This window comes from Antechinus flavipes, chromosome 4 (genome assembly GCF_016432865.1).
Source record: "Antechinus flavipes isolate AdamAnt ecotype Samford, QLD, Australia chromosome 4, AdamAnt_v2, whole genome shotgun sequence".
Lineage (NCBI taxonomy): Eukaryota > Metazoa > Chordata > Mammalia > Dasyuromorphia > Dasyuridae > Antechinus > Antechinus flavipes.
In genome coordinates this window covers 364,279,930-364,303,444 of record NC_067401.1, presented here as the reverse complement: position 1 = coordinate 364,303,444, position 23,515 = coordinate 364,279,930, and the positions used below count along the sequence as shown (strand labels likewise).

Here is a 23,515-nt window from a genome sequence, read left to right as displayed (position 1 = left end):
CCTCTCACCTGTAGAACTATTTCTTTAATGTGTCCTTTGCTGGATCTTTATCCACAATTCACCCAGTAACCATAGAGTTCCCTAAAGCTCTATTTTTGGCCCTCTTCTCTTTATAAACTATTTCACTTGGTGATCTCATTAGCTCCCATGGATTTACTTATCGGTTCAATGCTGACAGTTCCAAATCTACTTATCCTGCCCTAATCTCTCTGATGACCTCCAGTCTCAAATCTCCAACAGTCTTTCAGACACCTGGTACTAGATTTTCATAGACCTGTTACATTTAATACAATCAGAATGCAATTCATTATCTTTCTTTCCAAACCCTTCCACCTAACTTCTTGATTACTACTGAAGGTACCATCATCCTCCAAGTCACTCAGACTCACAACCTACGTGTCAATCAATCGATAAGCTATGTGACAGACACGATGTTAAACCCTGGGATACATAGAAAGGCAAGACAGTTCCTGATCTCAAGCAACTTACAATCCAAAGAGAGAGAGAGAGAGAACATACAAACAACTATGTACAAATTAAATACAGGATAAAAAGGAAGTAATCAATAAAGAAAAGGCACTAAAATTAAGAGGGATTGGAGAAAGATATCATCCTTGACTCCTCACTCTCACTGCACCCCCACCTCCCCAAGGCCTAACAATACCTCTATAATTACTATATAATCACACCAATACAAGCCCTTATCACCTTACACCTGGACTATAGCTGTAGTCTGTTGGTCTCCCTGCATCAGTTCTCTTCCCCATTCCATTCCACTATCAAAGTGATCTTCCTAAAAACAGATCTGACAACATGACCTTCCTGTTCAATAAACTCCAAAGATTCCTTATCACACCTCCAGCACCAAATCTGTTTGACTTTTAGTCTTTCATAACTAGGCCCCTTCCTACCTTCCCAATCTTTTCTCATCTCCATGTACTCTATAATTTAGTGACACTGGTTTCCTTGCTGTTCCTCAAACAGAACACTCAGTCTCTTAAGTGCTGGCATTTTCTCTGATTATACTCCTTATCTAAAAAGTTCTCCTTCCTTATCTCCACCTGCTAGCATCTTTGGCTTCCTTCAAGTTTCAATGTAAGTCCTGACTTCTGCAAGATACCTTTCCATAACAGTAATTGCTAATTTTAGTGCCTTCCCTCGGGGACTAACTAACTTCAATTTATCTCGTATGTATCTTGCTTCTACACTTATTTGAATGTTGTCTCCCTCACCTTGCAGTCTAATGACTGTGAGCCTTTTGAAAACAGGAGCTGTTTTTTTTTTTTTTTTTTTTCCATTTAAAAAAAATTTCCCAGTGCTTACTTAGTCCAGTGCCTGGTACATAACAGGTACTTAATAAATGCTAGTTGACTGACTTGGGGATGAAGTTTCTTCTTAATGTTCCTGTTTGGCACTTGAAAAACCCAAGGGCTAGGATCCAAAAAGCTAGATAAAGCCTAAGGCAGAATGTTTTGAATTCCATTCTTTTGTGTGCTTATCTGCCAGCAATAAAATCACTGATCTTTAGCATTATTGCCAAGTTAAAAACTTCTCAGTTCTCCTTGTAAATATTTGCAGAGGACCAGCCAAGACAAATATAAAGAGGCTGACTACTAGTGACAAACTTTTTGGCTATAAGAACCTATGGTATCGAGAAAAATACAAAATGACTCTAGCCTTTTTATTCTACTACTTCTCTAGTGGCAAAGTAGTTGGGAGGAAACGGGGTAATTGGTGCTAAGATTTACAGTTTTTAGACTGTCTATAAATGTTTACTTAGTTGTTTGTACTATAAGTATATGATAATTTTCCATTGACCAATGAGTGGACATGTAATAAGAATGAATCTGAATCATACATGATAGTCTATTATAATGGAAATAATGCTGACCATGGAATCAAAGAATCTAAGCTCAATTCTTGACTACTGCCCCTTATTAGTCCCTTATATTATTCAAAGTATTTCATCTCTCTGGGCCTCAGTTTCTCATTTGTAAAATAAGAAAATTGGATCAGATGACCTATAGTTTTCCTCTCAGCTCTAGGATCTCTGTGATCTATGATTATGATGCCATATTCTTAATTACACAGAAATGGAAGATTTCCAGGTTTCCCCTTGAAGAGAAAAATTGAAGGCGTTGGTAGAGTTGGGTTTATTAGATGTTCTGGTTCAGGGCGTTTTATTCCCCTTGTGACATTTTTTCATCCCCTACAATTTTATGTGACCCTAGATATATAGATATATAACAAAGATAGACAAATCGTACATTTGCTGATAATAAATCAAAATTTCTCAACTCCCACATTTAGTTATGAGATCCCATATGGGGTTACAACCCACAGTGTAAGAAACTGGATTCTAGTTCACTCCAGTCACACATCCAAGGTCAACAAGAAACATTATTTTATGGAATATTAGGTTATCTCTCATTATAGTATGCATCATTGACATTTTTAAAAGATTACAAAGCAAATAATCACAGTTTATTAGTCAGCATTTGTTGGAGAGAGTGAGGGAGTAGAGAAATTGTACAAAAACTATCTAAAACTCTTCAGATTAAATCAGCATGTACTTTAACATTTAGCAACCAGTGCAAAAATGAGCATAGAGAATGACAGCAAAAGAAATGCTGTAAAACATGGTTCAGAAGTTTAAAAAAAACCAAGAGAGATCAAAGCTTATAGGCTACACAAAAACACATCTTTATGATATTAATACTTATTTGGATAAGAGAATCTGAAGGCACTAGAAAGAATTGTATATATGTAAACTATATCAGATTGCTTGCTATCTTGGGGATGGGGGAGATAAGGGAGAAAGGAAGAAAAAATTTGGAACACAAAATCTTACAAAAATGGATGTTGAAAACTATATATGTATTTGGAAAAACAAAATACTAGTGAAGGTACTAAGCATGATGAATCTCAAATAATATCACAAAATGAAACTAATTATATTCTAAGACAAAACTGGTTATTGATGTGGCATATAGTCAGATCAACTTGCAACAGCAAAGATATCAAAATAATATCAAAAGGAAAGAAAAAAATGAACTGAAGATATGACAAGCAACTGTGGCAGCTCCAGCCTGTTTAAATTAGACAAACTGGGAAATTGATAAAATAATAGACTGAGTTAGTCTGTCATCATTTCCTAAGGAAGTTTAACTGATATAAATCAGTCACCACAAGAAAGAAACCAAAAGAACCTAGAAATTGCCTAAGCCAGCAAATGTTCCATCTCTTTATCAAAGGGAGATATAGTTACCAAGGGCAACACTGCCTGAGAGAATAAACTCATTTGGAAAATCTTATGGAGAAAAGCAGGACATTATGAGTAATATTGAATAGAAAAATATTAAAGAGAAGTGGAATTTAAAACTAATTTTTAAGAATTTTGGTAAGAGAACAAACTAAACAAAGTCATTCTGAGGGCACTTAAGGATGAAATTAGCAGGAAGACAACAAATAGATGAAAATGGAAAAGCTCTGTAAATGTTTTTGTAACAAACTCTTTTCATTATTAATTACAATGGAAGCCTTAACATTCAGAGTCCAACATCACAGTCCAGAATATGCTCTATGAGGAAGTAGAAATGACACCAAAGAAAACAAGATGGTTTGTGCTGGAAGGTATACAATTTTGTGGGTTTGAGGGCTTAATTCTCAAGGTTATCTGGAGAAGATGATTCTAAATGCTAGGAAAAATCTTTGACAATAACTTATTGTTTTCTAGAAAAGGTGACTAGAAGAATATGAACAATTACTAGCCTGTATGGCTACTTTTCCATCTGTATAACATTTTTATCAGTACAATAATAGCTAGTACTTATTTAGTGCTCTAAGATTTGCAAAGCACTTTTCATCTGCTATTTTCTTTGGATACTCAAACAATTCTGGGAGGTAGATGTTATTGTCATCCCATTTTACAGATAAGGAAACAGAGGCTGAGAGAGGTTAAATAATATGGTCAGGATCACACAGCTTTTAAGTATCTGAGGTAGAGTTTGAGCTCAAGCCTTCTCAAATGGAATATTCTACAAAATAGAATTCTATTATTCTATGGAATAATCCATACCTACATTGAGTGCAGATGTTTTTCAAACAATAACCCACAGCAGATCATATTTTTACAGTTTCATAGCTGACTAAAAGATAGAATACTAAATCCTGTGGTATCATTTATTAACTATAAAATTAAAGTTGCCATCATTTAAAAATAATAGCCTTTTATTTTCAAAATACATACAAAGATAATTTTCAACATCTACCCTTGCAAAACTTTGTATTCTAAATTTTTCTCCCTCCCTCCCACCAGCTCCCTTCCCTAGACAGCAAGTAATCTAATCTATGTTAAACATATACATGTGCAATTCTTCTATACATATTATCAGATGTCATGTTGTTGATCAACCCAAGCCTTGGGATGTTGCAGATCTTCCCAAACTAGATTCACAATCCTTTAAAAGAAATTAGCCTAACTACATACACTAGAAAAATCAAGTGAATGGAGACTGTCTATTGTCTACCAGGGGTCCTCAAACTACGGCCTGCGGGCCAGGTGCAGCAGCTGAGGGGTGAGCCCCTCACCCAGGGCTATGGAATTTCTTTATTTAAAGGCCCACAAAACAAAGTGTTTGTTTTTACTATAGTCCGGCCCTCCAACAGTCTGAGGGACAGTGAACTGGCTCCCTATTTAAAAAGTTTGAATTGAATGGACAATTCAAAGAGTTGGTCCATCAGTATACATATTTTAGATGTACCACAGAAGAACAATGAATTGGGACCAGATTTGGAAAGGAGAATAATGGCTAAATAGATTGAATTGCAGCATTCTTTAAATGACTTCAAGCTTTGCTCTGAAATAAAAGTATATCTTTTAAAATATATATATCATTCCAATGATTGTGATTTATACGATATTTCATCTACAAAGAAATTAAAAACTCTAGGTCATCCAAATGGCATGAATTGAATGTAACCCATCACCAAAAATTATGCAATGGATGTCATTTTTATTGCCTAGTCTTTTTTTTTTTTCTCGGTTGTGTCTGATTTGGGGTTTTCCTGGCAAAGACACTAGAGTGATTTGCCATTTCCTTCTCCAGCTTATTTTACTGATGAGGAAACTGAGGCAAACAGTTAAGTGACTCATCCGGAATCACTGAGCTGGTGTCTGAGGCTGGATTTGAATCAGGAACTCAGGCTCAGCACTCTATCCACCAGACCACCTAGCTGCCTTCAAAGATGTCATTAGAGAGGTGGAAAAGAGAATGGGCTAGTGTGGCGAGAGTGTAGGAATAACTAATAGACAGACACTATTTGTACAATAGGAAGAGAATTAGAAGGCCTTTACCGTATTAGAGGGATTTCCTGCTGAAGATTCACAGGATATAACTGGATGGAGTTGCAGTCTCCGTTACTGGAGGAAGTTCCCACATTCCTGAGATCTCAGAGATGGACAGAAGGTCTATGAAGTCATCAGGTTCAATCTCTGCGTGTTCAGGATGTTGAAACCCAGAGAGCTTAGCCCAGATTACACAGCCAGCAATAATGGCTGGCTTTTAGGATTGCCTTGCGGCCACATGCCTGTTGAGTTCTTCTGTTAAAGCTCAGTGTAGCCATCTACAATTCTACAGTTGTGGGTCAGGGGCTTGGGGGGGGAGGGGGAGCAGATTCTGAGTTGGGGGCAGAACAGTAGTTTCCTCCAAGGCTTTCACACCACTCTCCCTCCCCTCCCCAGGAGGCAGTAGCTGTGCAATTAGAACCTCAGCGGCTCATCAAGATCCGGGACGTCCTGGGGGAGCTGCCTGGCCCACACTACAGGTATTTGTGCTCCTGCCTCCCATAAATCTGGACCTCTCTCCCAGTCCTGGGCCTGCCTGGGTTCCCTGACGCATTTCACACCCCCTTCCCGCTCCTTTGGTTTCCAGGACCTTGGAATACCTCATGCGTCACCTGGTGCATATGGCTTCATTCAGCTCGCAGACCAATATGCACGCTAGAAACCTCGCCATTGTGTGGGCCCCCAATCTGCTTAGGTAGGTGGGGGCGCCTTGGGAATTGTAGATGTTCGGTTTTTTCAGGAAACAGGGTGCAAGGGGTGGAAAGTAGACTTGTGGAGATGGGAGGGAGGGTTTTGGAGGCTTAGATATGGGTGACAGGACTCAGGCAGTCAGATCATTGTGGGCACCCTATTTGGGGTCGGGGCAGCTTCTACAGGAGGGAAGGGGAGGAAAGAAAAGAAGCATTTGTGAAGTGAAGGGAGGAAGAGGGGCAGGTACACTCCCCTGCCTTTTCTCCTTCCAGATCTAAGGACATAGAAGCCTCTGGATTCAATGGGACAGCAGCCTTCATGGAGGTGAGAGTGCAGTCCATTGTGGTTGAGTTCATCCTCACACACGTTGACCAGCTCTTTGGGGGTGCTGCTCTTATGGGTAAGTTCCTCCTATATGGAATTAGAATGAATCTTAGAGATGACTTGGTATATCCCTCTCATTTAATAAAGGGGAAATGAGGCCAGGCAAGAGAAATATCATTTCTAATATCATGTGTCTAGTTGATATTACAGTCAGAATTAAAATTCAGATTTCTGGACTTCCAATTCATCGCTCCTTACCTCCTATCTATACTTTTCTATCCCTTCTTCCCTCCCTCCTTCTCTCTCTCTGTTAAAATATATGTTAAATCCAATATATGTAAACATATTTATACAATAATCTTGCTACACAAGAAAAATCAAATCCAAAAGGAAAAAAAATGAGAAAGAACACAAGCAAACAACAAAAAGTGAAAATATTATGTTGTGATCCACGCTCAGTTATCACAATCCTCCCTCTGGGTGTAAATGGCTCTCTTCATCACTGAACAATTGAAACTGGTCTGAATCACCTCATTGTTGAAAAGAGCCACGTCCATCATAATTGATCAGTTTATAATCTTGTTGTTGCCATGTATAATGATCTCCTGGTTCTGCTCATTTCACTCAGCATCAGTTCCTGTAAGTCTCTCCAGGCCTCTCTAAAATCATCCTTGCTGATCATTTCTTATAGAACAATAATATTTCATAACATTCAGTTCTGTAGCTTATTCAGCCATTCTCCAACTGATGGGCATCCACTCAGTTTTCAGTTTCTTGCCACTACAAAAAAGGCTGCTACAAACATTTTTTTGCACATGTGGGTCCCTTTCCCTACTTTAAGATCTCTCTGGGATATAAGCCCAGTAGAAACACTGCTGGATCAAAGGGTATGCACAGTTTGATAGCCCTTTGGGTATAGTTCCAAATTGCTCTTCAGAATGGTTGGATCATTTCACAACTCTACCAACAATGTATCAGTGTCCCAGTTTTCCTGCATCCCCTCCAACATTTATCATTATCTTTTCCTGTCATTTTAGCCAATCTGAGAGGTGTGTGATGGTACCTCAGAGTTGTTTTAATTTGCTTTTCTTTGATCAATAGTGATTTAGAGCACCTTTTCATATGACTAGAAATGGTTTTAATTTCTTCATCTGAAAATTGTCTATTCCTTTTCTTTAACCATTTATTTGATTCTTGTACTGCATGTTAATTGTGGAAATATGTATAGAAGAATTGCACATGTTTAACATATGTTAGATCACTTGCTGTTTATGGGAAGGATGGGGAAGGGAAGGGAAAAATTTGGAACACAAGATTTTGCAAGGGTGAATGTTGAAAATTATCCATGCATATGTTTTGAAAATAAAAAGCTTTAATAAAAAAAGAATAGATTCTTATTATTGTTCAAGTTGATTTCTGTTCTTTCTTAGGTGGCGAGGCAGAGAATAACTGGCACATGCTGCCAGCATCACGGGGCATGGTCAGCCCTGAGGAGCCTTTATCCAGACATTTGTCCTACCACCTTCCCAGCGTGTTACAAGCTGGTGATGGCCCCCCACAGATCCGGCCCTATCATACCATCATCGAGATTGGGGACCACAAGTAATCCTTTCACTTCCACTTCTGCCATGCCTTCTATTTTCTTTCTTTTTTTAAATTAGTTTCGACCTCACTTCCTAAGATTTCATGATTTTAACTCTTTATCCCAGATCTCTACTCTTCCCCCTCCTCCCCAATTCCAGCTATTGACTTTTGTCTTTTCCTCTATTCTCCTCCTCACAAAGGAGGAAGGGGTCTCTTAAGGTCAGGAAGTGGAAATCCATCTTCAATCTGGGTCGTTCTGGCCATGATACCAAGCGCAAGCCCCCCAGAGTGGGTGAGGACAGGGGTAAGTAGGTGTTTGATGGGGCGGCACTCTCTGGGCCCCTCCTGAGCCCTTGCCCCTTCTCACAGCTCTGTTTTACAGAGGAAAAAGCCGACAAAGCGTCCCTGCGGCCAGCCAAGAGCATGGATTCACTGAGTGCTGCAGCAGGAGCTAGTGATGGTGGGTATGGGTGAGGAGGAGGAGGAGAAAGCAGTGGCTGGGTTTCTTTGGGTGTGCTCTGAGTGCAGTGGGAGGTGCCTCCAGAGGTATATGTCTGTGGGAACGGAGCGTGTGTGTGTGTGTGTGTGTGTGTGTGTGCACGTGCAGCCACAGTATATGAAGAGGTTAGTTAGTATATATGGACATGTGTTTGGCCGAGGTGCAGACTAGGGAGAGTATAAGATGTGAGGCTACAGGTAAGAACAAGGGGCTGGCGTAGGTAATTGGGTGCTCCCTGGGTGTGGGGATGCTCCCTGTGGAGGGGGGTCCTCCCTGTGTGTAGGTGCTCCCTGTGTGTGAGGGTGCTCCCTGGGTATGGGGGTGTTCCTTCTCATGTTAAAATAAGAAGAATGTTGATGCTGCTGCTTGGTAGCTTTAGTGGCATCTTGGACCCCAATCTCCCGGGAAGTGGGAATTGCCCTTCAGTGACAGGTGAGCCCCATCTTCATGGCATTCATTCTGCTGTGTGGTTGGGGCAGGGAAGGAGGAGAGTACTCCTGGATAGGGCAGTGTTGGAGAGCTCAAGGACATGTCTTTCCACACCATCCTTTTCTCTTTCCACAGAGCCAGAGGGACTGGGGAAGCCCACGGTTCTCATCCAAACACCCTTCAGCTGGAGAGTCTCGAAGACGTCTCTATAGCAGCAGATGGAGAGAGGGAGGCAGAGGTGGAGCCAAAGAGTGGGACAAGCTCTGAGCCAGGCACCCCGAGAACAGGTCGAGCAGGAGGTCGGGCAGCAGCTTGCAATCGGGCAGAGCGCTGTGCTGGAGTGCATATCTCGGACCCCTACAATGTCAACCTGCCCCTGCACATCACCTCCATCCTCAACGTTCCCCCCAACATCATCTCTAATACAGCAGTGGCTCGGCTCACTCGAGGACTTGAGTGTCCGGCCTTGCAAGCCCGACCTAGTTCTGGCCCAAGCTTTGGCTCTGGGGCCCGAGGTGAGCAATTCTAGCATCTGGAGAAGAAAAGATCAAAGGGACTAGAGTTGGAGGGATTAAGAGACTAGATACTTGGATGAAGTTTAGAGGTCTTTTCTCCGATGAGAAAGAAGTAGAAAAAGCGTAAGCCAAAGATTTCCCTTTGACATCTATGGAGGAAAGACCCCCTCAATATTCTCTTCTATACATTTCTACCTTGTTTCTTTCTTCTTTGTTAACCATTGCTCTTCTTTCTCCCTTTCCCTCTTTTCCCCATTCCCCTTAGCCACGATCCTGGAACTGTGAATTAGAATTGAGAATGGGCAGAGTACTGGGGAATTCCAAAGGAGTAAGAAAGAGGGTTTGTGACTGGCAGATACAGGAAATGTTGTTGGCCGGAGGATCAGTGTTACAGTGGTAGAATTATTAAGTAGAGTCGGGTATATCAGGGACATGAGAGTTGATGACCAGAGTAATAGGTATATCTGTGATGGGGCATATTGGGGTCAGAATTATTTGTGATGAGGGGAATATGAGTTATCTTTGATGAGGAGTATTAGTGACAGGCATAAGCTAGCTAGGTGGTACAGTCAATAGAGGGCTGGATCTAGAGTCAGAAAGATCCTAGTTCAAATTCTGCCTCATTTACTGGCCGTGTGATCCTGGGCAAATCACTTAACCTGTCTGACTCAGTTTTCTTAACTATAAAATGGAAATAATAATAACATCTACCTTCAAAGGTTGTAGTGAGGAAAAAATCAGATAACATTTGTAAAATGCTTTGCAAATCATAAACTGTTACATAAATGTAAGCTATTATTATTGAAGCTAAGACTTGGCATTGGGAAGACTAGCCCAGAGAGTACAAGTAAGGATCAAGGGTAATTAGTACCTTTGGTGACAAATGAATACTTCTTTCCCTGCAGATGAGAAGATGGAGACAAGCCTAGCTCCAGCTCCTCCGGTCACCAGCTCTGAATCCCCTATGCCAGGGCCCTCTTTGCCCCCAGTCCAAGAGGATTCTCTTTCCCAGGAGGTACAGGACTCCTTCTCCTTTCTGGAAGATTCTGGAAGTGGCTCAGAAACAGAGTGGGCTGGTGGGGAAACCAGGGAGGCAGTTGTGGCAGAAGGAACCTGCTCTCTTGGGGAAGATGACCCTAACATCGGTTACCTTGAAGAGCTCCTGGGTGCTGGACCTCAGGTAAGGAGGAAGAAGAGGGATACAACTGGGAGGTGGCTAAGAATACAAGCTGATATCATTCTGGGGGAGATCTGATTGCATATGAATCCCTGAGCAGTGGTTGCTCTTGCTTACAGGTGGAAGAATTCTCTGTGGAACCCCCCCTGGATGACTTGTCTTTGGATGAGGCACTGTTTGTCCTGGCTCCTAGTTGTTGCTCCCCAGATCCTGGGACCCCTGAAGAAGACTTTGGAGAGGATGTTTTCCACAGTGCCTATGATGACCTAAGCCCCCTCTTGGTTCCTAGACCCCAAAGAGGGGAGGATCTAGGGAGAATTGAAGATGAAGTTGATAGAGGTCAAACCTTTTCAGAGGAAGGAGGGGAAAGGGCTTATAAGGAAGTTGGAGAAAACAAGAGGGAGGAATCTCAAGGAGTTTTCAAAACTAATGTGGAGGTTAAGGGTAGTCTGGAACCTGAGGTTAAAGTTGAGAAAGGACAGAGAAATAAAAAAAAGGAGGTTGAAGAAATGAAGACCAAAGGGCTAAAGGAAGTTGAGAGCAGGGAGGAAGTAGAGCATGGGGAGGCAATTAGGGGAGAGAAAACTGAGAGTGAAGAGAGACCTGAGGGAGTGGTAGAAGTTGAACACGAGGGAAATATAGGGAAAGAATTGCTGACAAAGGACCAAGACAAGAGGGGAGTAGAGACACAAGTTGAAGATGAGAAGTCAAGGGAAGAGCAGAAGGCTGATGGAGAGAATCCTGAGGGACAAGAGCAAGCAAGCAGGAAAGAGGAGACTGGGGGAGAAGAGGACCAGGTAGAGGCTGGAAACTATGTAGGGAGTGGGGAAGCTAATAGCCAGACCCACCAGGACATCGAGGGGAACTGGAAGACTTTAGACAGCAACAAAGTTGATGAAAACAGAGAGACTGAGTCTGGAGAGGAAAGTGGGCACAGGAACACAGACTCTGGAGGAAGACAGGAGGGGGAAGATAGAGGAAGCATTGAGTGGGATGCTGAGGATATCAATGATACCTTCAGTGGTGACAGGGAATGTGGTGATGGGGAGGCAGAGGATCAGGAGGCTGAAGGGGATAGTCTATCAGGGGATCTGGACCCAGGAGGGCCTTGGAGGTCTAGTAATGTCAAAGTTCATGCCGACAACCCTTCTGGGGTAGAAGGAATAGAATCACATTCTCTTAGGCCAGAAAACAGGGAACCTGAAGGGCAGACTACCCTTGAGACCTGTGTCCTCTACTCTTGTGCTCCATCTTCTTTTGTGTTGCTCCCTGACTCAGCAGGCAGTGTGAGCATGCGCCTAGCCTCTACCTTGGTCCAAGTTCAACAGGTCAGATCTGTACCTGTAGTACCCCCCAAACCACAGTTTGCCAAGATGCCTAGCACACTAGGTAGCAAGATCCATGTAGCCCCAGCAAACCCATGCCCACGGCCTGGCAGGCTTGATGGAACACCTGGAGAGGGAGTCCAAAGGATCCGTGCCTCCCGGTCCTCCTGGAGGAATGGAGGGAGCCTTTCCTTTGATGCTGCTGTTGCATTAGCTCGAGAAAGGCAGAGGACAGAGGCTCAAGTTATCAGGAGGACCCAGACCTGTATTGGGGGTGGGGATGGAAACCTCCTTCCCAGTACCTCTCCTTCCATTCTGTCCTCAGCCTCTGATTCTAGACCTCTCAGTTGCTTGGAGCCCTTACTCCCAGGTCGGGAAGGGGCTGGACCCCGGAGCCGACACAGCTTGCCACCTGGAGAATCCCAGCCTCTTAGCACTGTCATTTCCCCCCAACGCAGAACCTATGCATTTGAGGCACATGCTGGCCTTGGGGAGGGGGAAGGACTCTGAGTAGAACTGGAGTATTTGGACTCAACAGGCTCCATCTTTTGTTCGGCTATCTCCCTAGCAATTCTTTCATCAGTGGATTGATTCCTATTTCATGGGCTCTGACCCCTACCTTCTGTTTTTCACTCTGTACAAAGTCAGGACCATGGATCATCTGAAACGTGTTCAGACAGAATTAGCCCTTGGGACACTCCTAGCATCAAGGTCCTGCCCCAGTGGACAGGCCTATCAGCAGAGGGAAGCAGGCAGACAAAACACAAGGTTTTAATTGAAAAAATAGATGGGAACTCAGTCCAAATCCCTGTGCTCCTTTGAAGCTGGAGCTCCCTCTTCCTAAAGACCACCATATTTCACTAGGGATATTTATCCGTTATACTAGGATGTCTTAAAGAGCTACCCATCTTTATTCTTGTTCTCTTGGGTATTGCGTAAAAATCGGGTATTGCATGAAAATTGGTACATGGATTTAGAGGCAAAAGGACACCATATATGGTATTGTCTAAATTCATTTTACTAATAAGAAAATTTTATGTCCTCAGACTCCAAACCAGTCCTTTATAAATGTTCAAGAAACCCATTGAAGAATTAGCATCAGGTGGTCCTGTGCCCCTTCCATATAGTTCTTTAACCTATTCCCACTCAATCTCCAGGGAGCTGGGGGAATGGTAGTGTCCTCTGATGACTTTTCAGGTCTCCAGAATCCTGGAAAGACTCCCTTCCTTATAGCCCCATAATGGGGTGGGGAAAGAATGGAGTTTAATCACAGAGCTATTGTTTCCTACGATGGAAAAAGGTCATATGATCCAGTTTGGAGAGACTAGGTCTGTGGTTGTAAGTGGTTTGAAATAAAAGATGTATTTTTTAATGTATATGTTGAAATGATTCCTGTTTTAAGGACCTTGGAGGAGAGGTAACATTCATCAATAAGCACTTATGTTCAAATGCACAATTAAAAAAAAAAAAAGCAAATGACTGTACTAAAGACAGTAAACTTTCTATTTAGAGTTAGGGGTAGAAAAAGAACGTATAATTAACTTTTAACAAAATAGTAACAAGTAGTTCCTCTATCCACATTAGAGTATTTTCTGAATATCTCCATTTTGTTGCTATTTACAGTTGTGCTCAATATTCATTTTGTTCTCTTTTTTTCACCCAATACCCCTTAAGTTCGTGAATTTAGAGGTGAAAGAACACTGATACGGTATTGACTAATTTAATTTTACAAATAAGGAAAATTTAGCATCCTCCAAATCAGTCCTCAATCTTTTTTTGTATACATTTATCATTTCTTCAGTGCAGTAATATTCTTTTGCTGTCACACACCATAAACTTCTAATGATGGGGCATTAGGAGAGTTATCAGATTTTTACTTCTATAATTAATGCTGGTAAAGGTATGTTGGTTGACAGACACTGAGATGGTTTAAATTTTTTTTTTTTAAAGGATGGCAACTCAATCCAAATTCTTATATTCCTTCGAAGCAAGATAAGCCTCTTCCTGAATGTGCTCTACGGTGGTGTCTGCCTTTGTGTGGCCATGTTTAGGGTTTTCTAGGCAAATGGGGTGAAGGGGCTTAGCCTGGGTCACACAGCTCTAAGTGCCTTGAGGCTTCCGGGGGGGGGGGGGCAGTACTAGGACGTCTTTAAGGGCTGGGGGAAAGGGGCACCAGATGTCACATGGCAGTGCATAGAAACCCGCCTGAGAATCGGAACGCTGGGGTAGGGCTAGCTTGAACCCTAAAGTCGCCGCAATCTCATCACTTGACCCTTCTGGGCCCCGAGTAACCCTCTAGGCCTAAATCGAAGGGCTGAATGTGGCTATCGTGGGAAAGTTTGTTCACTGAGAGCCCCGCCCTATAGTAATGCTTGGGAGACCACTGACATGGATGGGCGCGGTCATGGAAGACCAGGGGAAAAAGGTTTTCAGGGGATCTAGTGCCCGGAGAACCAATCCCCGCAGGAGCTGGAGTGCTCGCGTTTCGGCAGCGCCTAAAATCCCAGCGCCTGACAGATGATGCGCGAGCGCTCCGCCAGGTGCCTGCAAATTCTTCTCTCGAGGGTGCCCAGACCCAACATGGCGCCCAGAGAAGCCCTCGTCAAAAATGGCGGCCACGTCGAACATCTCTCCCAGACTTAAGATGGTCTCCATCGAGACTTCGACCCGCTATGGACCGCCAGGATTGTCATCTGTCCGGAATCAAGAACCAGTCGCTTTCCCTTGATGCCGGCGAGCCCGTTCCCAGTCGGGAGGCGTCTTGACAGGTCAACGTCGTTTCTGTCCCTCAGCTAGGAAGAAGGGCGTCTCTGCGCAGCACTCCTCCTCACCAAGATGGCGGTAACCGGAAGTAGGCGGTGCCCCCCGCCGCTCCTGGTGAAGTAGGCGGATCTGGGGAAAACACTTCCGCCCCGCACCGACATGGCGACAGCTGGTCAGTGCGCATGAGCGGCTGCCCATGGAGAGACCTGGGGCCGTAGGGGGAGAACGCGGTCGAGGGAAGTCGGCGGCTACCGGGGCGCTCTGGGCTGGTGAGTGCGGGGCGAGGAGACGGACCAAGGGACTAGGTGATGAAGGAGAGGCAGGGGAGCTGCTTTGGGTAGTTCGTTTCCTTTCGGACGGGGGAGGTTTGCGGAAGGGAGAGGGTGCGAGCGAGCCTTTGTTTTTTTGGGAAGTGGGGGAGGGGCCGCGTCCTGGTCTTAGCCTTCCCCTTCCCTGTCCTCGCCCACTCCCCAGCTTCGCCAGGTCCTACCCCAACCCCTCCTCCCTTAGCCCCCGGACCCTCTCCAGGATCCTTTCTCCCACCACTTCCTCCCCCCACCCCCGCCTTTTCCCCCCCTTCTAGATTCCTTCCCCCACCCCCACCCCAACTCCTCCTCCCCGCCCCCATACCCTTCCCAGGCTCCCCGGGGGCAGCATCTGTTTCGGGCTACTCCTCCGACCTCTCAATTCCCTCCCAACTCCTACAAAGCCTGGGACCCGGGACCCCCACTCTGCCTAGACAACGCTGCCCCTCAGACCCCTGCCCGGGGGCTGCAGGACCGCCTAGAGCCCCGGGTGAGGGTGGGCAGCATCCTTGTGGTGGTGGGCTGAACTGGCCGTCGGAGCCCTCTTTCACCCTAGTTCCCATCCCTTTACTCCAGCCTCCTCTTCTCTCTCCAGCACCTCTCCTCCTTGCCCCCCTTCATTTTTTCTGCCCTCATCTCTCTTTGCCCTCCTCCCCCCTGCCCACTCTGTCTTCCTCACTCTTCTGACTCTCTCCTGCCTCTCTTGCCTCTCAAGCTTCTTTCGAAATTGTTGAGGGAACAGGAGTGAATAGGGGATTGGTCAAGAAGAGTCACAGTGGAGTGTAGACGTGCAATGAGGACGCCATTCACACTAGTGGTCGATCGGTGGGGGAGGGAGAGGGAGAGATACAGGGAGAAAAGGCAGGAGGGAAGAAAGAAAAAGAAGAGAGGGGGAGGAGGGAGAAAAGCAGAGAAAAAGAAAGATAACAAACAAAAAGAGAGAAGGAGGGGGGAGGAAGAGAAAGAGAGGTCAGATTTTCAGGCTGGAAGGCTTGACTCATGAGTTCTATCCTGGTATTTATAAGTCTTTTAGACTTTCCTAGACTCCTAAGTTTTCTTATTAAACCTGAATATGTTGACAAGTCCAGTTTCCTTCTGTTCCGTCCTGGAGTCCCCCCAACTTGAGCCCCATGCAATCCTGATAGAGAGCATTTCCTGGTATCCAGCCATTACTATTTCTCTCTTAGTAATTAATGTCTCTCCAACTGGGTTCTGACCTCCCTCTGGTGCCCTCAGTTGCCATTGGTAGATGTGGGTGGCAGAGAGATTAGGTAAGACGTTGCTGTACTCTAGTACTCTCTTCTACTGTCTCCCCCAGAAGTTAGGACAATGTGTTTTAGAGAGAGAACTTGAAAGCTTTTGCAGGAATTTTCTTTGGTTAGAAGAGCTCCCTGCCTTCCCATTCCCCCCCCCCCCCTTCCCATTCCCTTCCTTTTCCCTTCCTTACCCCCTTTACTTCCTTTTAAAGTTTCACTTTTACTTCTCAGTTCCCCTTTTAAACCACTTTCTCTTGGCTCTGGGACTTGTCCTCTGGCCTATATTTCCTAATGTATTCCTACCTTCTATCCTTCTCAAAAAACCTTTCCTTGTAAACATAGTGTAAAAGGGAGGAAGGAAAACAGTTCATCAAAACTAAACAACACATTGGAAAAAAAGTATGATGTTATCCATAATATTCCACACTCACAAGCCCCTACGTGTGCAAAGAAGGGAGGAAGGTGTGTTTTTGTATTTCTTCTTTGGGTTAGGTGCCTTGTTTTATTAAAGGGGGTTGAATTTATAAATCATAATCTTCCTAGTAGAAGCTGTTAGATGCCAGGATTTGACAGTGCCATCTGTCTCTGACTATTTCTCTTCCCAAGCTGGGAAATAGAAGGTTTTGAGAGTACCAGGATAGCTTGTGGGTATATTTTCACTTTATTCCCCTTCTGTTTTAGAGCAGTACAATCTTGAGCCCAATGGTGTACTAAAATTCGTTTTCTGAGAAATAAAGCATTTATTATGGTATTACCATAAAGACATCATCAGGCAAGAAATACTTGGTGAATTAAGGGAGAAGGAAATTTCAGGATGCCGATTCCCGGGCACAAGATTGTTTCTCAAAGGGTTTGATCTTAGAAACTCTTAACTTAAAGTCTTTGAGGGTAGAACTGAAAGAAAACCTAGCCTGGTCTTATTTTCTGCTGCTGCAACCCAATTTTCCTATCCTAAAGAAAAAGATTTCTCTAAGTGTGCCCAAGTAGAGCCAAAAATCTAAATCATTATGGATCTCTTAAGTAGCCTGAGGAAACATTACCGAATAGAGTAAATCATTATTTCTTTACATTGATGGTGATGTTTTGCCAGCATGACTATGCTTGAATATAATTGAGCTCCATGAAACTGCTGTCTTAGCATAGCAAAATAATATTAATAATACATTCAGGAAAACTGCTGTTTATAAACCTTTGTGCCCGGCACTCCAGATAACTTTTATTACTTGGGTTAGAAGTAGGAGGAGGATACAACTTTGTGCACAAAATGTTCTTCTCACCTACTACCTCAACTCTTGGGATTAGGAAAGGGAGATTTATTGAAAATGGTCTGCCATATGAGTAGTTTATTTGGGTCTCAGCAAAAGAGGGCCTACTTAGGTTCATAACCTCATAATAAGTTTTCATAACATCATAATAAGTTATCTTGTTCTCTTCTTTCCCTCTCCCCCATTCTTTCCCAGGATTTACAACAAGGCATTGTGAGGCAGAAGGTACAAAGACTTTAAGAAAAAGAACAACCCTTCGGATGTGCCCTCTGGCAGAGAGATGAAGGGGTGAGTTAAGGGTGGGATAGGAGGTGAGGTCCCTGTAAAGTGTTACCTGAATTGTAGCCTCCTGAATCTTAATTTCAGCTGTGCTGTATTGAAAATGCCATTGAATATGGGTGCCAGGAGGTGCCAAGGCCTGAACTTGCTGCTCACTGCTTCTTCCCCTTGTTTTTCCATCTTGTTCCCCCCACAATAGGCAGCAAAAAGCAGCTGAAACAGAGGAGGGTACTGTGCAGATCCAGGAAGGTAAGTTGGGAATCGGAGGATCAGAAATGGGATCAACATTCCCATCAAGCCCATTATTCTACATGTGACATGAATGGCAGGAGAGACTCAAGAGTTTATGAAACCTTTCTCTACTAATCCAATATCAGGTGCAGTGGCAACTGGTGAAGATCCAACCAGTGTGGCCATCGCCAGCATTCAGTCAGCTGCCACCTTCCCTGACCCCAACGTCAAGTACGTCTTCCGCACTGAGAATGGGGGCCAGGTAAGGGGGGGCCCCAGGGAGCCACAGAAATGCTATGGGGTCTGGGTTGAGGGAGGCAGTTAATATGGATTGGGGAGACCTTATCTGAGTGGAGAATGAGACTATTCTGATTTGAACTCTCTGTGCCTAGTTTGTGTAGAAATAGTAAAGGAGATTTGTTTCTTGGAGGATCCCCTGCTCTTCTTTCAAGAGTTCCCTAAGGTTCCCAGTAGTTACTTTTTTCTCTTCTACTTTTCTCCTTCTCTCAGGTGATGTACAGAGTGATCCAGGTGGCTGAGGGGCAGCTGGATGGCCAGACTGAAGGCACTGGTGCCATCAGCGGCTACCCTGCCGCCCAGTCTATGACCCAGGTATGAAGGAATATGAGCTTGGGGAGCAGGCTTGACTCTGAGAAAGGTGAGATGGGGATTGACCAGTAAGATGGAATAGGAGTCCAGGGGAGGGTCCTTGGATTCACAGAGTAGTGAGGGAGGGGCTAGGGTTGCTGTAGTCCTTAAGTTAAAAAAGGTACCCCCTCCTTAGAGGTACAGCTCTGAGGTGTTAGAATCATAAGAATTTAGTGGCAGAAAGAAGGATGTGATTGAAACTCACCTTTTTAACCTTTTCCTAGGCAGTCATCCAGGGGGCATTCACCAGTGAAGATGCAGTGGAGACAGAGGGAGCAGCCACAGAAACACACTACACCTACTTTCCCAGTACAGCAGTTGGGGAAGGGGCTGGTGGGGCTGGTGCTGGGAGCACAGCTACTGTTGTTACCACACAAGGCTCTGAGGCACTATTGGGACAAGCTACTCCTCCTGGAACTGGTGAGATATATCTTAATGGTGGGTGAATAAAAGAGGGGCTAGCATAAGCTATAAAGAATGGGATATCGGAGACCTGGTAGAATTGGATATTCCTTCTTCCTAATGTTGATGAGATGGATGTGGGTTTGGGGCATATGCTGAGGTATTAGAGCATATTGATATAGCCATGTGAGGAAAGGAAGTTTTATCTTTTTGATAGAGAACTTGATAGGGTTTCATGTCCCTTGACCTAATGTAACCCCTTTCTATGTTTCTTTTTTACAGGTCAGTTCTTTGTGATGATGTCACCCCAAGAAGTGCTTCAGGGGGGAACCCAGCGCTCCATTGCTCCTAGGACACACCCCTACTCCCCGTGAGTGACCCTTGCCTCTCTTCATTTCTCGTGAGTTACCCTAATGCCCATGCCCCCTCCCAGTTTCCATGTGTAAAATCCTCGCCCCAAAATGTCTTTCCCATCCTGTGTTATTATTCTCCTCTCACGGTGGTCACCCCATGTTTTATTTTCAGGAAATCAGAAGCTCCTCGGACAACTCGAGACGAGAAGCGAAGAGCTCAGCACAATGAAGGTACTTGGAGTGGGTGACTTGGGTGGATGAGGCTGTCAGAGTTCTCTGGGTGGGGGAGGGTAGGTAGATTTACCTTGCAGGTGCTCCCTAAATCATCCTGCCTTCTCCAAATTTCAGTGGAGCGTCGCCGCAGAGACAAAATCAATAACTGGATTGTGCAGCTGTCAAAGATCATCCCAGACTGTTCCATGGAGAACACCAAGTCTGGCCAGGTTAGGGGAAGACCCTGCTGAATGTTCTGGGCCTTTCTCTTGGTGGTGGTAATGGAGGTGGTAGGGGTCCACAGCTACTTTGAGAGATGTCCCTCATTTCCCTTTAAAGCATAGAGTGAAGAAGGGAGATTGTTTTCCTTCACCTAGGGTAGTGCTCCCTTTTGTACTCCATTCAGAGTTCCAAAATAAGGATGGCTCTCAGAAGACAGGACCTCACTAAGTCACCTTGAAACCCAACATCCTAGAACTCATCCTTTGTTTTCTGCAGAGTAAAGGTGGCATCCTGTCCAAAGCCTGTGATTATATCCAGGAGCTTCGACAGAGCAACCATCGTTTGTCAGAGGAATTGCAGGGGCTGGATCAGCTGCAGCTGGACAACAAAGTCCTTCGACAACAGGTCAGACATCCCCAAGTCTTCTTTGAACAATATCCTCTCCCTCTCCTTTACCCCAATCTGGCCCAGATTCCCAGAGGCAGATATATTGAAGTGTTTGGGACAATCTGGTGTTGGGCCTGGAGGGATTTTGTTCTCACCTTCATTTTGTCTGTCCAGGCCTTCTTCCCTTGAACAAGTAAAGCACTTCCTAATTCTCCCTGGAGACCCCCTTTAACCTCCCTCTCTTCTGGCCAGGTGGAGGATCTGAAGAATAAAAATCTCTTGCTACGAGCTCAGTTGCGACACCATGGAGTGGAAGTTGTCATCAAGAATGATGCCAATTAAACCCTGAGGAATTTTACATCAGGCTTGGGCACCAGAGCCCCTTCCCTAGGACTGCAGGCAGCCGGGAGCACCGGACTTGACCTGTACCTTCTCCTCCCACTGCCCTCATGAGGAGTGGGGCTGTGAGAGTTGCTGAAGCACCTGAAGGAACTGTGGCCCCGTGACGCCCTTGGCCTTCAGCTTTGAGTGTGGCACAAAAGGACAGGCACATACCTGAAAACAGCCTTCCTTTTCTCCCTTCTCCCTGGGCCCTTGTGCTTGTCTTGCACATGCATGTGCTATTTCTACTCTGGATATCACACACTCATGGCCTATTATGTGACTACTCTGAGCATGTAGCTAGAGAGATGGACAGGTGGAAACTCTCTGTTGCATTTGAGAACTGGAGCCTCCATTCTCTAACCAATAGGGGAGGCACAATTGGAAGCTCTAAGGTTCCTGAGATTAAGTCCCCTAAGGGGATAGACTTTAGCAAGGGTGGGGGAGCTGAGGTACTGAATGTTAGAGCTGGAAAAGGAATTAGGGCCCAGAAATCTCTGGGATGGGAGCAAGAACGGGCAGAGGTGCTGTTCTTTGCTCTCCCTCTTGGGGCTTCACATCCCCTCCCCTTTTTTTTCCCTTGGTTTTTTTTTTTTTTTTTAAGAGAAAGATAAAATTGTTCAGAGCCACAGTTGTCTCTAGTGTTCTGTGGGGTGACAGGGTGGGAGGGGGAGGGCTAGGAGTGGGGAGAAAATTGATGGGGTTGGGGAGCCGATGGACCCTTCCTGTGTTGAGAAGTGCAAACTCGTAGAGGCGTGGAGCTGTGCAGCCCTCCAGAATAGGAAGAACCTGTCTTGTGGGGCCAGAGGTCTGCTGTGATGGAGACGGCCGACTCTGGGACCGAAGGACTGGGCTTGTTCTAGGGAGACTGCAGCTCCAGGGGACCTTGGGCGGGTCACTTAATCCTGGACCTCAGTATTCTTATCTGCAGAATGGGAGGGGGAGTGGATAGCTCCTAAGCTTTTTGCTAAACCAAGAATTCTGCGGCAATGACCCCCGCCCTAGGCAGGGAGTTTGCCCAGTGAGAAGGCTGCAGTGCCTTGGCTCCTGTTACCATGGGGATGGGGGCGGAGCTTAGCCGGGCACTGTGAATCCTGGGGGCTCTTCCGGTTCCATCGGTAGCAGTCCGGAGCAAAGATGCTGCCGAACGGTAATGGTGTGGGCATCGAGGCCGGGCCCTTCGCCCTCCCCGAAGGGGGCCGCTACGCCATGGAGGTCCGCAACATGAGCCGAGGTAATGTGGGAATGAGGGGGTCCGAGCCCGGGTTTTTTTGAGGAGAGGGAGATGAGGGGTAAGGAAAATGCTCAGCCCTTTCCCTCTCTCCTCGCTTCAGCCCCGGCCATGTCGCTCCCGGAGCTTCGCTCCATCCTGGCCACCGATCGGGACCGGGTCCGGCTCATCGATGTGCGCTCTCGGGAGGAGTCCGCAGCAGGGACCATCCCCGGGGCGCTCAACATCCCGGGTACGAGGGGGCCGGTGTCCGCAGCGGCTCCGCAGTGCGGGCAAGGAAAAGCTCCTGCGGCATCCAGGGGATGCGGGGCGGGGCCGAAAATGGTGCCCGCAGCAGCCGGGCTTTGCGGGACCTAGACTGCGGGGCTGGGGACGGTGCCAGCAACAGCCGTGCAATGCGGGGGTGGGGGAGTTGGGGGATGAGGGTATGGCACCTGTAGGGACCAGCTTTTCAGGGCCGGGGTGTGGGAGATGAGACCCGCAATAGCTGTGCGAGGCGGGGCGGGGGCGGGGGGAGGGGAAACGGCGCCTGCCTCGGCTAGCCTAGCAGGGCCTGGGTCCGGGGGCTGGTGCACGCAATAGCTGTGCAATGCGGGGGCGGGAGGGGGGGAGGGGGGGTGTGCCAGCCGCAGCCGTCGGCCGTGAAACCGAGGGAAGATAGCGTGGGGGGAGGGGAGAGAAGAGGGAATCCACCCATCGGCTCGTAGGGGTGGGGGGATCTTGTTCGCAAGATCATTTACAGAGGGAAGGGGCTGCAGAGCTGGATGTCTGCCTGTTTGCTTCTCCGTGGGGAGCTTAGAATCTGTGGCTGGTGAGGCAGATTCCGTGGCTCTCTGGAGCAGGAGCTGGTTTTTCATTCTGTACGAATGCGTATACGCGTTGATGAGTATTTGTGTAGAGTGAGAATGAGCTGTGCGTCATTTATTTCTTTGGTTTCTGAGGCCATGGATTGACATCAAGGCAGACCAGTCTGGTCCCTCCTTAACTCTTTCTTCTCCATTCTCCCCCACTTCTTCCTTCCTAGTGTCAGAACTGGAGAACGCCCTTCGCATGGAACCTGCCGATTTCCAGGCTACCTACTTTGCCGAGAAGCCGAGACCGGAAGAAGAGAACCTGGTCTTCTTCTGCCAGATTGGCAGCAACGAGTGCCATGCCATGCAGACTGCCAGGGAACTTGAATATTTGGGGTATGGGAAAAGGGGCCAGGGGAAGGAGCCAGAAGCACGAGTCAGTGTTTGGAGACGGTGGGTCCACACTGCCTTCCATCACTCACGCTCCTGTCATTTTTCTTTCCACAGGGCTAATTATGAAGATAACTATAGGGCATGGCAAGCAAAGGAGGGTTAGTTAAAAGGAGGGAACACCGATACCTTCCTTCTTCCCCCAGTAACCTTGCTGTATATGGGTACAATGCTGTGTCCACAAGGTAACTAATAAAGAGTATTTAATGGAGAAACCTGCAAACGTTTAGTCTGTTCCTTGGTCCTTCTTCCAACCCCAGTAGTAATAATGATAAAATAGACACTTTTGTGGCAGTCCAGCTCTTGGCTGTTTGTCTCTTCCTCCTGCCTCCATTGCCTTCAAGTCCATCCACACAAATAAAGTTCTTTGAGAAGTATGATGATTCTTCCACAGGCACTGCCTCTCCGATTCAGATGCATCTCCGCTGCTGAAAAAGCAATGGCTCCT

At 45.8% G+C, this 23,515-nt stretch overlaps 3 protein-coding genes across 4 annotated transcripts in view; all 3 read left to right on the top strand.

Annotated features, from left to right (window-relative positions):
* Positions 1-13,266, top strand: part of ARHGAP30 (Rho GTPase activating protein 30) — a 30,571-nt gene extending 17,305 nt beyond the window's left edge. Inside the window, 10 exon segments of the mRNA XM_051998210.1 lie at positions 5,744-5,826; positions 5,934-6,041; positions 6,310-6,437; positions 7,792-7,963; positions 8,146-8,249; positions 8,328-8,405; positions 9,009-9,032; positions 9,035-9,388; positions 10,294-10,568; positions 10,685-13,266. Coding sequence (XP_051854170.1) covers positions 5,744-5,826; positions 5,934-6,041; positions 6,310-6,437; positions 7,792-7,963; positions 8,146-8,249; positions 8,328-8,405; positions 9,009-9,032; positions 9,035-9,388; positions 10,294-10,568; positions 10,685-12,400 — 3,042 coding nt within the window. The 3' untranslated portion in view covers positions 12,401-13,266.
* Positions 13,267-14,787: 1,521 nt separating this feature from the next.
* On the top strand, positions 14,788-21,226 carry USF1 (upstream transcription factor 1). 2 transcript variants are annotated; one of them, XM_051998216.1, is made up of 11 exons: positions 14,788-14,922; positions 17,675-17,767; positions 17,958-18,007; positions 18,136-18,251; positions 18,500-18,601; positions 18,862-19,057; positions 19,322-19,409; positions 19,565-19,623; positions 19,741-19,835; positions 20,104-20,232; positions 20,467-21,226. In XM_051998216.1, exons 2-11 carry the CDS (start codon positions 17,760-17,762, stop codon positions 20,554-20,556), a joined length of 933 nt encoding a protein of 310 aa, XP_051854176.1. In that variant the 5' UTR covers positions 14,788-14,922; positions 17,675-17,759; the 3' UTR covers positions 20,557-21,226. The 2 variants fall into 2 exon arrangements, with proteins under 2 accessions (XP_051854176.1, XP_051854177.1); XM_051998217.1 differs by lacking the exons at positions 14,788-14,922; positions 17,675-17,767; positions 17,958-18,007 and having other exon boundaries at positions 18,134-18,220.
* Positions 21,227-21,692: 466 nt separating this feature from the next.
* On the top strand, positions 21,693-23,290 carry TSTD1 (thiosulfate sulfurtransferase like domain containing 1). Its single transcript, XM_051998218.1, has 4 exons — positions 21,693-21,829; positions 21,930-22,058; positions 22,851-23,013; positions 23,125-23,290. The coding sequence occupies exons 1-4, from the start codon at positions 21,733-21,735 to the stop codon at positions 23,171-23,173; spliced, it is 438 nt and encodes a 145-aa protein (XP_051854178.1). The 5' UTR covers positions 21,693-21,732; the 3' UTR covers positions 23,174-23,290.
* The last annotated feature ends 225 nt before the right edge of the window (positions 23,291-23,515 follow it).

Bases quoted from the DNA above. Each gene is read 5' to 3' on its own strand.
- USF1 (XM_051998216.1), top strand. The intron at 19,058-19,321 runs GTGAGATATATC...TCTTTTTTACAG, and splicing joins AGCTACTCCTCCTGGAACTG to GTCAGTTCTTTGTGATGATG. The intron at 19,624-19,740 runs GTACTTGGAGTG...TCCAAATTTCAG, and splicing joins AAGAGCTCAGCACAATGAAG to TGGAGCGTCGCCGCAGAGAC.
- TSTD1 (XM_051998218.1), top strand. From the start codon at position 21,733: ATGCTGCCGAACGGTAATGGTGTGGGCATCGAGGCCGGGCCCTTCGCC. The intron at 21,830-21,929 runs GTAATGTGGGAA...TCCTCGCTTCAG, and splicing joins GGTCCGCAACATGAGCCGAG to CCCCGGCCATGTCGCTCCCG. The intron at 23,014-23,124 runs GTATGGGAAAAG...TTCTTTCCACAG, and splicing joins AGGGAACTTGAATATTTGGG to GGCTAATTATGAAGATAACT.